The sequence below is a fragment of the Pinus tabuliformis genome, chromosome 6 (genome assembly GCF_031772625.1).
Source record: "Pinus tabuliformis cultivar Carrire ecotype Pingquan chromosome 6, CPIR1, whole genome shotgun sequence".
NCBI classification, from domain to species: domain Eukaryota; kingdom Viridiplantae; phylum Streptophyta; class Pinopsida; order Pinales; family Pinaceae; genus Pinus; species Pinus tabuliformis.
Genome location: NC_142292.1, coordinates 786,493,006 through 786,507,865, shown reverse-complemented (window position 1 = coordinate 786,507,865; position 14,860 = coordinate 786,493,006). Strand labels below are relative to the sequence as shown.

Sequence of the window (14,860 nt, the reverse complement as noted above, 5' to 3'; positions counted from 1 at the left end):
CATGTTGTGTAAACTTGTTGGTTTCATGCTATTGTCTGTAAAAAATTTTCCCTAAGGCTTTCAAGAAAATATTTGAAGGTCAGTGGGTAGATCCGTTCAAAGCAGTAGACTTTGTGAAAGCAGATGGTGGAAAGTCAATTGCAGCGTGTTTTGTGCTGCTTGTGAAGACCTGCAGTCAGGTTACAAATTGAAGACAAGTGAAGACCTAGAGTTGTGTTGTCAATTGAAGAAGCCGATGCCGATTTGATGTGAAGTGAGGCATGAAAGTTGAGGAGTTTTCTGTTGAATTGTTGTAGCGCAGAGGAGTAAATTCTATCGTGGCTACTGTTTGATGAAGCTGTCAGAGCTCGTGGGATTGTGAAGCTTGAAAAAGGAAATGAACATTGCTGCCTGATATCTAACTCTGTGTGTGGAGATATTACCGTGAACGAGTTGGTTGTGGCTGCCACCATGTGTGGAAGTCACCAGTCTTATGATGCATTTTTAGAGAGTTCATTTGGAAGTATTTTTGGGCCTGGTAATATTTTTTATTCAGGTAGTATTTTTGAGTCACAAGAATTATTAGATCAACAAAATGATTTTATTGATGACCATAAATATCCAGAGCTAGAGTCCATTCCACATGAGAGAAAAACTTGCTTGTCCCTGAACCCAATTGCTAGTAATGTGATTGGATCCACTTCTAAGATGGTTGCGATAGTGGAGGATACAACCATGGATGTTGTTCAAAGGCTGCTCATGTTTGAAGATGAGTGCATTTTGGTGGATGAAGAGGAACTTGGTCACATACTTTACAAGGCTACTTCTCATGGAAAGTGGGGAGAGCATGAATTGGATTACCTTGTTCGGGATGTTGCCTTGCATCACAATCCGGAAGAGGTTGTTGATGTTAAGTACTTAAGCAAAGAACATAAGAAGCTCATAATGAAAGTAAGAAAGGTGAAGTTTAAACTATATCAGCAAATGAACAAGCATGGACCCTTTAGCAAAGAAGGAAAAAATGAAATGTTTTGTTGTAAGCATAGCTGAGACTTAGACCAACACGCACGTTAAAGTTTAGGGTGTTAAAATGATAATCATGAACGGCCTATCCTAGTTGTATGATGGTGAGTAGTTGGTGTCAGTCGATGGGAGTTGGCAATAGTCGACAAAATTAGATAATAAGTTAATGATCGTTTGTAAAACTTATGTAGATTTACCGGTTCGGTTTTGTATAAATGTATGTGCTATGTATTGCAGTAAACAATCTCTTTCATAGAGTCTTTGTTTTTTTGTCATTTAGTTGCCGCAAGGAGGGATATGTCCTTAATTGAGGGTTTGTTAATCAACAGGGATACTGTCATATCAGGTCTCGGATATCTAAGAAGTGTAATTTTCCGAGTGCATTCAAGGACCTAATAGCACAATGGTGGCTATTCATGTGAAGAAAGCAGAATTATTTAATAGTTCCGAGCTTTTGTTCCAAATTTTATGACTACACTTAGGTTTATTTATTTAGGGGCTAAGGTGTAATGAAAATGAAATGAGAGACCCACATTTTTGTTATAATATCTATCTATATATATATGAAAATATTCTTATTCAGAATTGCTGCCTTGTGAGCAAAATATTGTGAACAATATCATTCCTAATTTCACACTATGACAGAGAATAAATGTCATCACATTGTTCCTCTTTACTATCACCTTTTAGAAAATAATTTCCATAATCATATTAATTATTAAAAATAACTATTTCTCATTTTAAAAACAAAATATATAAATATAGTGAAAAGTTATATATATATAAAAGATGAGAAAGATACAAATATCTAAGTTAATAAAGTGATTTTAAATATTTAAAAATAAATTATATATATATATATAAACAAACTAAACGTAAGAATAAATTTGTTAATCTAAACAAAAGCATGAACTTTATTACCAAATATTAGTTTATTTATAAACGAATATTATGAATTTTATATAAAATTTTACTATGACCTTGTAGAAAACAATTATTCCCATAGTGTTAATTATAATTTATTGTTTACATCGATTTTCCTGGATAAAAATAAAGTATTTAAATATATTAGAAAAAATACTTAGAATTTGAACCCAACTTCCTCAATTGTTATTGGTAGGTTTTATTATATATATTAGAAACACTTATATCTCTCACTGAGTAAATAATTGTAAATATTTAAAAATAATTTTTATATAAAATATTTGGATTTTTATTATTATCCAACGAATCTCATATATATCGATATATAATAAAAACTAAGAACCAATTTATTAATGCAAATCAAAGCAGGAACTTTATTACATGATTTTATGTTTAAAAATATTTGAATTTTTACTATTATTTTTTAGAAAATAATTATCTCAATTATAAAATATCTCAATAATTTTATAATTTATGGTCGAGAATCAGTTTTTTCTCATTCTTTGAAACAAAGTATATAAATATATGAAAAAACTCTCTTTTTTTTAAATCCATGTTTAGTTTTCTACATCAATTTGGTAGGTTTTAAATAGCATGAAAGGCTCATTATTTAGTCGTAGGGAGGAATTTTGAGTTCAAGTTTCACTATAAAAACAAATAAAATTTAGTCAATCATGGATAGCAGGTAGGTTTTAAATAGCGTGAAAGGTTCATTATTTAGTCGTAGAGGGGAATTTTGAGTTCAAGTTTCACTCTAAAAACAAACAAAATTTAGTCAATCATAGTTAGCAAAATCCAATTATCCTCAACTACATTCAACGTATAGCATCATCATGTTTTGAGAATTGTACAACTATAGTCAACTATACTTAACATGGGTATTATGTTTTGGAAATTATATGTACATTAGTCAACAAAGGCTTCTTGTTTTTGAAATTATAGAACCATAGTCAACTATAAGAAACATGGATCATGATTTGGAAATTATATGTATATTGATCAAACATAGTCAACCATAGTCAATAAAAGTCAACAATAGAGAACCATTGTCAACTATAGTTAACATGGGCATCATCTTTTGGAAATTATATATACATTAATCAACCATAGTTAACCATAGTCAATAAATGGCAATCAAACCATAATCAATGAAATTCAATCAAATTCAACAAAAGTAAACCAAAGTCAACTACATCATGTTTTGAAAATTAGATGTACATTAGTCAACCATGGTTAACAAAACTTAACCATATTTAACAAATTCAACCATAGTCAACAAAATTCAACCATAGTCTACTAAAGTCAAACATAGTCAACCATATTCACAAAAGTAAATCATAGTGAACTATAGTCAACATGGGTATCATGTTTTGAAAATTATATGTACATTAATCAAACATAATTAACCAAATTCAACCATAATCAACCAAAGTCAACAAAAATGAATCATAGTTAATAAAAGGCAACCAAAGTTAGCATAAGCAAATCATAATCAACTATAGTTAACATCAAAATCATGTTTCAAAATTAAATGTGCATTAGTCAATCATAGTAAAACAAAATTCAACATGGGCATCTTGTTTTGGAAATTATATATACGTTAATCAATTATAATTGACTATAGTAAAAAAAAATCAACTATAATTAACAAAAGTGAACCATTTAATTAAAATGTCAATCATAGTCGACCATATTTGACAAAAGTCAACCATTGTCAACAAAATTGTAGGAATTTACAAGGTAATTTCTTAGATAGAACACCAAAGGAAACTGCTCACAAACAGATCACAAATCAGTACACCAATATTCTTGACATAGATTTTGAAGGGAGCGATAGTTTAAGTGACCAAATAGCTCATGCCAAAGTTTGCTCACTTCATCATTATGAACAATAAATACTGAGGGAAGATTTGATGACCCAAAGTTGTTAAACTTATACAACCTTGTAGAATCATCAACAATATCTAAGATCTCTTAGGTCCTTAATTACAACACCATGAGGTGAAAATTCAACGGTTTTACCTTCATCTGAATGAGTTATCTGATATACAAATAGAAGGTTGTAGAATAAGGTTGGAACACATAATACATCATTAATTTGACCATTGTCTAGATGAATAGTTCCAGTCTCTACAACATTAAGAGATCTATCATCACCAATATATATATTTTTGATGTTACAATAATTTAAAGAAGAAAACATGGCTTTATTTTTAGCCATGTGATAAGAAGCTCCAGAATCAATGAGCCACTCATGAGAATGAGAAGAAGAAGATACATTTGGTGCATAACCAGACCGAGATGCTTGACAACCACATGCATAAAGTGTTATTCCCGAAGATGAAGTTGAAGTTGAAGAGTGCTACAAATGGATGTTATGCTTCTTCATTGTTGCTTCCAAGGCTTCCATCTTCTTGAAGCATTTAGATTCTAACTGCTCATCTCGATTACAAAAGTTGCAATGTATATCATTCTCGCTCCCTTTGTTTCTATTTTCCTTATCATTTTGTTGAATTGATTTTCATTTTGTTGCCACCGAAAGTTCTTAGGACACTTTTTTGGTTTAGGACCATTCTTTTTAGGATACTTCTTCTTAAGATTCTTTGAATTTGGTTGTTGTTGGGTTGTTAAGACTTTCTTAGAAGAGTTTTTAATATTAAAAAGACCAAGATGTAAGAGTTTTTGTTGTTATCTTATTAAAGAATCACAAAAGGCATCAAAAGATGGGGACTTGTACGCTTGTCCTTGAGAAATAAAGGCTCCTTTAGTAGAATGGAAGGAGGAAAGAAACACACAGTAGGTTGTTCCTAACTTAGTAAAAATGGAACAAATAAGGCTACCATCTTCTTTCTTTACCTTGACACCTTCCAAGAGAAGTCTAAGGGTCTTGAACTTGGATAAAAAATCTTCAATGGAAGAAAAATTATTGGGGTCCAATGTGAGAAACTCATTTTCAAGTTGATGGGCTTTAATTTCATTTTTAATTCCAAAAACTTTATTACATTGTTTCATTGCTTCATCACGGGTATCAAGTTCTGTGATATGGAATCTAAGGTCTGGAGAAATAAACATCCCTATCAACCCACGTGCTTGATATTGCTTATTTTCTCATTTGACTTCCTTATCTTCATCTTTAGGTTTAGATTCTTGGGTTAAGGTTATTCTATAAAGACATTTACTTCTAAGTAAATCCTCCATATAGGACACCCATTGGAAGTAGTAGGTTTTGTCAAGAATAACTTGGCATGGAATTTCCATTTTAATAGAAACTAAAGTTGTAGATGCTGAAACTAAGTGTTCTAATGGAATGATCTCGAAAAATTAGGTCGTTTAAAAAAATGGCTTCTGGATGAAGAAGTTATGGATTTTTGAAGAAAAGTTGTTCAAGATGCCGACGAAGTACGTGAATGTGCGAAAGTGAATTATGATGTTATATTTTTAAAAAATCCCCCCGCTTTCCAAACTTAATCTAATTAACTCAATTTAAAAAAAAAAATATGTGACCCACTTTTATAAATAAGTGAAAGTCACTTTTACAATGGTACTTTATGAGTTACCCACTAAATTGTAACTTAAATAAAAGATAAAGAGACTTTAGAATTATATGTGACTCAGTTTTTATGATGGGTGAGAACACTTACATAAAGTAACTTTGAAACATATGTTACATGTGTTTTTTGAAAAAGTAACTCAACAAAAAGAAAGACTTGAACCCAAGACCTCTATTCTCATAAAGTAACTTTGGACCAAGTGAGCTAGTTTAAAAGGTTAGTAATTTTTGGAAAAGAGGAAGGGATTTTTTTTTAGTCACTGAAGCTTTGGAGTGCGTGCTTACTTGAGAAAGCCATTTTTGCCTACAAAACAAAAAACCACACAACCCAAAATGGACATGCAAAAAAAACCAAACCTTACGGCTTGAAGTTAGATTTCACCGAAAACTAAATATTTTCCTCAATGTTTCTGATTTTCCGAGATCACACTAAGGCACGACAAAAAAGAGCATACGCATGAGAGAAATCCTTCCTTTCTATTTCTGATTTTCCCAAATCACACAGAGTCGCGGGGCAAAGAGCATAAAAAGAAATGAAAGGTATAGATCCCATAATAAAAAACAGAGACATAAATAAACCGAAATAAACAGAGAGATAAATAACTAAAACTACAAATAAAGACTATAATTTCAGAAAATCAGCAAAGAAATGAAAGGTATAGATCCCATAATAAACAACAGAGACATAAATAAACCGAAATAAACAGAGAGATAAATAACTAAAACTACAAATAAAGACTATAATTTCATAAAATCAGCAAAACTAATCTTGCTCGTCTAATGAAAGTTCTCTCATTTGATCCAGGAAGAATGTGGGTGACAGTATAACCAGGGTTGATGAGACTGGGGATCAACGTGATGAATTCCGTATGAGAGACAGTTGGATGAGCTGAATGAATTAACCCCTGTGAACCAAAAAATCCATTAATTAGTGACCACAATCTACAGAATATTTGTATCATGCAGATACAAAATATTGGTACAAAGCAGATTTATCTAAAGGGATAAGTTCTCAAAAGAGTGTTGAGTTCATGAAATATTTGTATGAGGTAGATCCACTGGAAAGGATCTGTTCCCTGCCTGTTCAAGCATTGAGCCTACCTTAAGAGTGTCCATAAAATTAAACCATGACCTCTCAATAACAAAGGTACTTTAATACTATTAGTATATCATTAGTCATTATTAGTTTAGATTAATATTAAAACCTTTCAATTATTAATAGTTATTATATGTTAACATTTCAATCAAAATTATGTAAATATTCCCTAAATGAAATATTGTTAACCCAAAATCCAGTTTTACTTAAAATAACACTTGATAACTATTAAAATAATATTCTTTTTAACATAATAATATTACTATAGTTAAACAATTTAAATAGTCAAATCTAGTCGTTTCTTGGTCAATTATAGCCATTTGTCCAGTCTAACCTAATATAGTCATTTTATCAGTGAAACCTAGCCATTGGACATCTGCTCTCCCTATTTAATTTGCAGCCATGATCTAATTCTTCAACTTGTCATAACGATGAACCACACTCGTTGGTTCAAAAAGCGTCGACAAATGTATTATCATGTGATTTACGCCGAATTTTTTTTTCTCATAAACTTGATATTGATCACAGAACATCAATTCAAAAAATATAATTCCTTTTTAGCATGATACAATTTTTGGAAAAATTATAAATTTATGTTATTTAAAATGTGTTTTTAAAGCATATAATGTCTTGGAATAGCTTATTTCTAGAGATTACTTAACTATTAAATGCTTAAAATCTGCAATAAAATTTCACTATGATATTCTAAACACTAAAATTTAAAATATTTCAGTTAAGTCATATCTCTCAATTTAGAAAAACATTGTATATTTTTAGTAAGGAATATGATTTGAGAGTGGGGATTTCCATAGTTATTCATATGGTCTGAAGCCTTGGGATATGAACTGTGTAGAATGTTTTCTAAGTGTTTGAGTGGACACTCCACTCATCCTGAAAGACCAGAATCATTAAGGACTAGAAGTATTTCTTGTCCTTGATGATGGGTGGGGTATCTACTCTAAATATCCCACTAGAAAAACATTCTAGCCTGTTCATATCCCAAAATTTCACATAATAAAAATATAATACTAAGATTTATAATAATTTTAATGAAATTAATTAAACTTTGTAATAATGGTTAAAAAAATATTTATTAGATGAGAAATTGTTTGAATTATAAATAATTAATAAATATTTACATCAAAATTATTTATTAAATCAGAAATTGTTTATTCACATAGCTAAACTAGTATAAATTATTCATAAACCGGAAAACTAAAACATAAAATTAGTCAATTACTCATAAGCTAAATAACTCATAGTTATTGATAATTAGTTATAAATATAAGTTACGTATAATTCATGATTTATTGAAATATAAAATTAGTTATGTAGCATTCATTATTCACGATCTAATTTGACAATGATCATAGCGTTTATAGTAATGAAATGAGATAAGTTATTAGATAAGTTTTGCAGTAATGATTAAAACAATAATTATTAAATGAGAAATTGTTTAAATCACAAATAATTAATAAATATTTAAATCGGAACTATTTATTAAATCAGAACTAGTTTACTCATATTCCTGAATTACTAAAAATTATTGATAAGCCTAAAAACAAACATAGAATTAGTCAATTAGTCATAAACCTAAATAACGCATAGTTACTTATAATTAATCAAAATTATTCATGAATCAAAATTACTCATATTTAACCTAAACTACTCATAATTGCTAACTATAAATTACTCATAAACCAAAAAACACTATAAATTATTAAAACGTAAAATTAACTATGTGGTATTATAAATTAGCTTTTGCATCCAAACAAGTGGCATCTGGCTTCTAAAATTTACAAAAACTCAATATATGAAACATTGAATTGCGATTTCTACTACCAGTTATATTTTGTTCTATTCACTATTCATTGTAAAGCATGTCACACCTTTTTCTACTTTTCTCTATTCACTACAAAGCATACCACACATTTTTCTACTTTTGTCTATTCTTTGTTTAATGAAAACACACTCCACTTCAAATATACTAAAAAAATGGTAGACATCCATTCCTCTTCAAATATATTAAAAAAGAAGCCTAAAATCTCTGATTCTATGCCATCCTAAGGATTTTCATTTAATGATATATATTATAAACCTAAAATTATATTGAATTGTTTTTGAATTTGTAAAAGAATAATATTATAAACTTAGAACAAAGAACTAAAACTTAAATCCGTTTAAAGAGTTAAATGTTTAAAAGCCTTGTCGGATTGTAAGTTACAAAAGAACATATTAAAAAACATACTTTACCTAACTCTACACTAGACCAAGTTATACTTAGCTACTTCTTATTTGTCGAAATATCCTAATATCACTTGAGAAATATCCTAATATCACTTGAGAATATTTCAGTGCCGACGAAAAACTCTAGAATTCATGGCATCTTGCAAGAATTTTGTTAGCAAGAAATCATGTACATAGAACTTTTGTCTGAAGTGCTTGCTTAATAAGTTAGCACCTCTCTCTATATGAAATATTTATATGGAGATTTATACATTTTCCATGTATTTTGCTCAGCTATCCCAAATCGGAGAATCCTATTTATCGGAGTTTTATATATGGTATGTCTCCGAAAAATTTGATATCTTTATACTACTATCTCCGATGACCCACATCATATCGCGTCATATATTGCAGGGTCTCCATCAGAGCTTTTTTGATATAGTTGGTTCACCTCCTGAACACGATATAGAATTTAAATATACTTTATGATCCATATTGCGTCCACTCATTATATCGGGCTTTTTAATAATTCCGCAAGTTGTAAATTCCTATAGATTAGACCCGATTTGGAATTTAGTTGTGATTTATAATATGGTTTGGTTAACCTGATATGAAGGGAAGGTTTCCGCATGATCACTGCTGAAAGGTGGGTTTCTGGGCCTTCTCATTTATTGTTTATTGACATCGCTTGACATTCCATAGTTCTGTGCACTTTTGGATGCAGAATTGAAAGCAACGGCTGCTGCCGCGAAAGCTTGAATGTGGGGCAGAGCCGATGTAATTGGTTGTGGAAGTTGATTAATGAACTCTGGAAATTTGAGCAAAGAACGTTTCTTTCCTTTCAAGTATAATGCAACGACATCGTGAGCTCGAGTAGTCATTCTGATGTATTGTATGAGCAGAGACATATTCAGGTTTTCTTTTTTGGTTCCCAAATTTCATTCAGACACCCATTTCCCAATCGATGATGACACACGCCTCTGTATGTTGGATTTTGCAGCCGCAACCCACTTTCCTGTGAAGGTAAAGGGACAGCTTCGTCTTGCGTTCGAAATATCTTGATGCGTGCAGATAAGCTGACCTCATCTCTAAGCCCAGCGGGGCTGGTCGAGGTGGGAGTGGCTCATGCCCTGGTGCACTTTGTAGTTGTCTCCATGGCGGCTAACATTTCTAGTGGTCATGTCAACCCGGCTATCACTTTCGGGCTTATCCTAGGCAGTCGTATCATATTTTTTTTTTTTTTTTTTTTAAAGGATATACACTTTCTTATTTGTGTAAGGCCCATGACCAAACTAAAATGGTAAATCGGCAACTATGAGTGTAAGTTTTTTTTATCTCTAATTGAATTACTAAAAAACCTATTTTTTTGATAGATTATTTCTACATATTATTATGAGGGGATGTCCATTTGTTCCGTGCTTGACAATGATTTGAGAAGTATTAATGTTGGCTATTAATAAAATATTTTAATTTCTATGTTAAGTAGAATGTTTTAATATTAATTTTATAAATAATAATGATAGTCAACATCCATTGAGATTAGGCTTATTCTATTAAAGCTTAAGAAAAGTAAAGCTAGTTTAATTTTTTTTTTTTATTATGCTAAAGTAGCATTAAGATAAGCATTCTAAGACATTGTATTTTTGTTGAGTTAGAAACTTAGGAAGGTCGACATTGTGACAAAAATATTAAAAATGCCCTAAAAGTTAGATATCTCATGGCATTTTAAGAGAAATTGTTTTTCATCTTCAACCCTCTTAGCATCACAAACAACATATATTTTTTCAACCCGTGGTGTTTTGGGAATTTGGAAAATCCCAATTTCACTATGTAATGCATGAGAGTTTTTCTTATTTTACCGATGTTAATTTTCTTTTTTATGATAGTTGAAATGATCATTTTAGATATTATAAATTAGGGTTGATCACTTCCCTATACTATCTCGATTTTATTTAATCCTCCAATTCTTTATAGCACCACAAATCTTCTTTAAATTTAGATATAATAATACTTTAAATATCATTATTCTTCAAAATGGATTCTTTATTCCCCAATGAATTGGATAATACTTTGGCATCTTTATGCCATCCCCACTTGATCCATATGTGTTTTTGGCTAGTATTTAATTGTTTATGTACATTAAGTATCTAATCATATTCATGCTCTCAATGGGTGGAAGACTCAATTATATAAGGAGGATAGGATTGGGCGATAGGCTTCCCTCCTGTGGGGTTTGACACTTTAATCATTTTAAAAATTAAAAAATTGATCAAAGGGTTTAAATTTAAATATCCAAGCATATTCTCGCAGTTGCCACAATAACAATGGATTGAATTCACACCACTAACTTCCCTGCATATTTAAATGACATGATTAAACCTTGTTTAAATTAATTTTTTACAAAGCTTCATTAAAAATTTACCATGCCATTTGTTAATTGACACCTATCAGGATTAACCATAATGGGAAGACTACAAAATGTAATACACACCTTACACATACACTTGTCATAGTAGTGGAAAGGTGTATTTCTGAATAACATGATCATCTGTTTCAAACCATTGGTAGCGTGTGTCCGATTCCAATTAACAGTGGTTAGTTTCATTAACTTGTCCATCAATTTCATCCTTTCATGCTCTTAATAATAACTCCAAAAAACACGTGTGGTTAGTTTCATTAACTTGTCCATGAATTTCACCCTTTCATGCTCTTAATAATAACTCTGCCACTCCATCTAGGATTGTAACATGGAGGAATAAAGAAACTTGAACGTTTCAAATCATGATGAAATATTTATTGTAAGTTTTATTCATCACCATTCAATCTATTATAAGTAAAGGATTGCTCTGTGGATGCATGCATTTCTTAGTGATTGAGTTGTTGGAATTGTTGAAGGATTACTGGAACGATTTGAAGGGGTTTCTCTAGGATTCTATCTGCTAAAAAAGGTGCACAATCTATTACTTAAATTTGGAATATTACTACTTGATATATTAATATTGTTTTCAATGACCACTGTTACCTAGATTTGTCATTTAAAGTGGAAGTGCTTTGTTCATTTTTGTTGATTGTTGAAATTAAATTTAAATTGTAAAAACACTTACATGATGCTAATCTTCATTATATAATCCATGAAATATGTATTGGGATTAGTGAGGGAAAAATTAAATTAAAAATAAAATTATAATAAGTGGCTTTGTGTGTTGAACTAGGCTATGCAACCAGCTGCATAAGATTCTGCTACAAGCAAATCAAGGTAGTATGCCTTCTTAAACTTCAAATTTAGATATCTCTGTAACTTCTAACATCAGAGGAAAAGCATTCACCTAATACCAACAAATAGAGAGACAACATGAGAGGGGCACTCACCAGGTCTCCAGTAGCTTTTGACATGACGTGCATAAATGCCTTGGACTGTGGGTGCCATTCGAATTTGTACAGAGGCGTTGGTTCGGCTCTCAACAGATTCTTCGCACAGTACCTGAGTGGAATTTCCAGAATTACCACATAGTTTTCAGTTACAGCAAATGAATGTACCCACCCGGGAGCGGGACCGCCTCTGCAATTCACCTGAATCCCATAAAGAATTATTGTGCATTATGGATCTGCGACCCAAAATTTATCATTCTATAATTTCAGAAAATCAGCGAAACTGATCTTACTCGTCCGATGAAAGTTCTCTCGTTCGATCCAGGAAGCATGCGGGCGACAGTATAACCAGGGTTGATGAGATCAGGGATCAACGTGATGAATTCCGTATGAGAGACTGTTGGATGAGCTGAATGGATTAACCCCTGTGAACCAAAAGTCCATTAATCAGTGACCACGATCTACAGAATATTTGTATTATAATATTTGTATCATGCATATACAAAATATTGGTACAAAGCAGATTTATCTAAAGGGATCACTGTTCAGAAGAGTTTCCAGTTCATGAAATATTTGTATGAAGTAGATTTACTAAAAAAAAATCCATTGAGCCTATCTTAAGAGTGTCCATAAAATTAAATCATGATTTTTCAATAACGAAGATACTTTAATAACTGAGACTAGACTAATTAGTTAATATTATTATTTAATTATAAAATAACCTACAGTTTTTCATATTTGTTATAAATACTATAAGAAAAAAAAAAAGGAAAAAAATCAATATAAGGGAAACTGTGGATTATTCTCTGATTCTACAATAACACCCATTAATATAACCTATTGCACCTAAATCTATGAATGTTAATCTTAACTGAGATCTATTGAACCCTAAAATGTTTGTATCTCTAGCTGTAAAAAAATAAAATATGATAAATGACAGTTATAACGTTACCCCTAGATTATCAGAATAATCAAACTTTCCAATAGTTTCGAGAGTGTTGGGATCAATCTGGATAGACCCCTTTCTTGTCTCTGTCACGCATACAACCCATCCATCTCCAAGCCTGCAAAACTCGACATGATTGAAAAAACAAAACTAAGTGAAGTGTAATTATCATGGGAGTTCAGAATTCTGGTATAAATATGGATATTTTGAATGGTGGCACAAATTTTCCAGGAAGGTCAATATGCTGGTAAGCTATCGAAGCAGCTAGAAAAATGAATAAACGAAACTACCTGACGACTCCTGTATTTGCATTGTCAGTCAAGGAAGCACCAGAAAACAAACTGGCGAGTTCTCCAATGTATTTGAAGAAGTTGGACTGCTGTGGAACCTCTGAAAATTCCCTGTAACAAATCTTGTTATACCCTCAGAAAATTCCCTGTAACAAATCTTGTTATACTTTTTACCTACCTGGTAAGCCTCAGATTCTAGCTGTGCATGCCCCGCAACCAATCTCCCATTCTCGAAATGAACACGAACTAAAGTAGCTTACCTGGCACCATGCAATTCAATACAGATATTATCAGAGTTAAGGGCAACATTTGGGTCATGTCGATAGAATTTCCAAAATATTTTAAAATTTGCAATAGATTTTCATTCAGATATGCTATAGAGTAAAATACAGTATTTAAGACATCATTGCTGTAAAGTTGACCCAAGGAATATCTTCAGTGCCAAGAAGGCTCAACCTAGAAAAATAAATTAAATAATATATAGATTCAATACAATCTAGAAAAATAAATAAATAATATATAGATTCAATACAGATATCGTGTTAATGGCACCCAAGGAATATCTTTAGTGGCAAGAACCCTCAATCTAGAAAAATAAATAAATAATATATAGATTCAATACAATCTAGAAAAATAAATTAAATAATATATAGATTCAATACAGATATCCTGTTAATGGCATCCATTCTTAGGGCATACATCTGATTCGATTTTGGAATATTTAAGTTATTGGGTTCACGCTGATTAAATTTATGGAATATTTTAAAATTTGTAATAATATTTTACTCAGAATAAAATACAGTATTTAACACATTATTGCAATAACCTTGAGTGCAAGGAATACCTTCAGTGCTTAAAAAAATATTTATTTAGAAAAATAATATATATTTTTCTTAAAAGCATGGTTTTTGTGTTTTGGGAATGAAACTTTTTGGCAAAATTAAATAGTTTTGAGCTTATAAGTGTATTTAGAGCCTTGGAAATCCCCTGATATTTGATTTTTGCAGATTACATAGCTGAAATATAAAATTCCCAAAAATTCTTAACTGAAACAAAAATTTCTAACCATTAAATAATTTAAAATTTGCATTAGAATTTCACTCAAATATCCTACACATTAAAATACAACACTTAAATCATTATTGTTGTAAATTTAAGCCTAATAAAGATCTTCAGTGGTAAAAAAACTCAATCTAGAAAAACAATATATATTTTTTAGCATGATACAAGTTTTGGAAAAATTATGAATTTAAGTTATTTAAAATGTGTTTTTAAATTATAAATGGATTCAGAGTCTTGATAATCTCTTGGAATAGTTTATTTCTAGAGATTACTTAACTATTGAATGTTTAAAATCTGGAATAAAATTTCACTATGATATTCTAAACACTAAAAATTAAAATATTGCAGTTAAGTCATATTTCTCAATTTAGAAAATCATATATTTTTAGTAAGGA

General features: G+C 30.7%; 1 protein-coding gene across 1 annotated transcript; it reads right to left on the bottom strand.

The window, feature by feature from the left end:
* Positions 1-12,080: 12,080 nt before the first annotated feature.
* LOC149261108 (carotenoid cleavage dioxygenase 8 homolog B, chloroplastic-like) lies at positions 12,081-13,721 on the bottom strand. The gene is made up of 5 exons (XM_089367755.1): positions 13,664-13,721; positions 13,404-13,503; positions 13,120-13,231; positions 12,461-12,592; positions 12,081-12,368 (listed from the first exon to the last, which is right to left on the bottom strand). Exons 1-5 carry the CDS (start codon positions 13,719-13,721, stop codon positions 12,081-12,083), a joined length of 690 nt encoding a protein of 229 aa, XP_089223881.1.
* Positions 13,722-14,860: the final 1,139 nt, after the last annotated feature.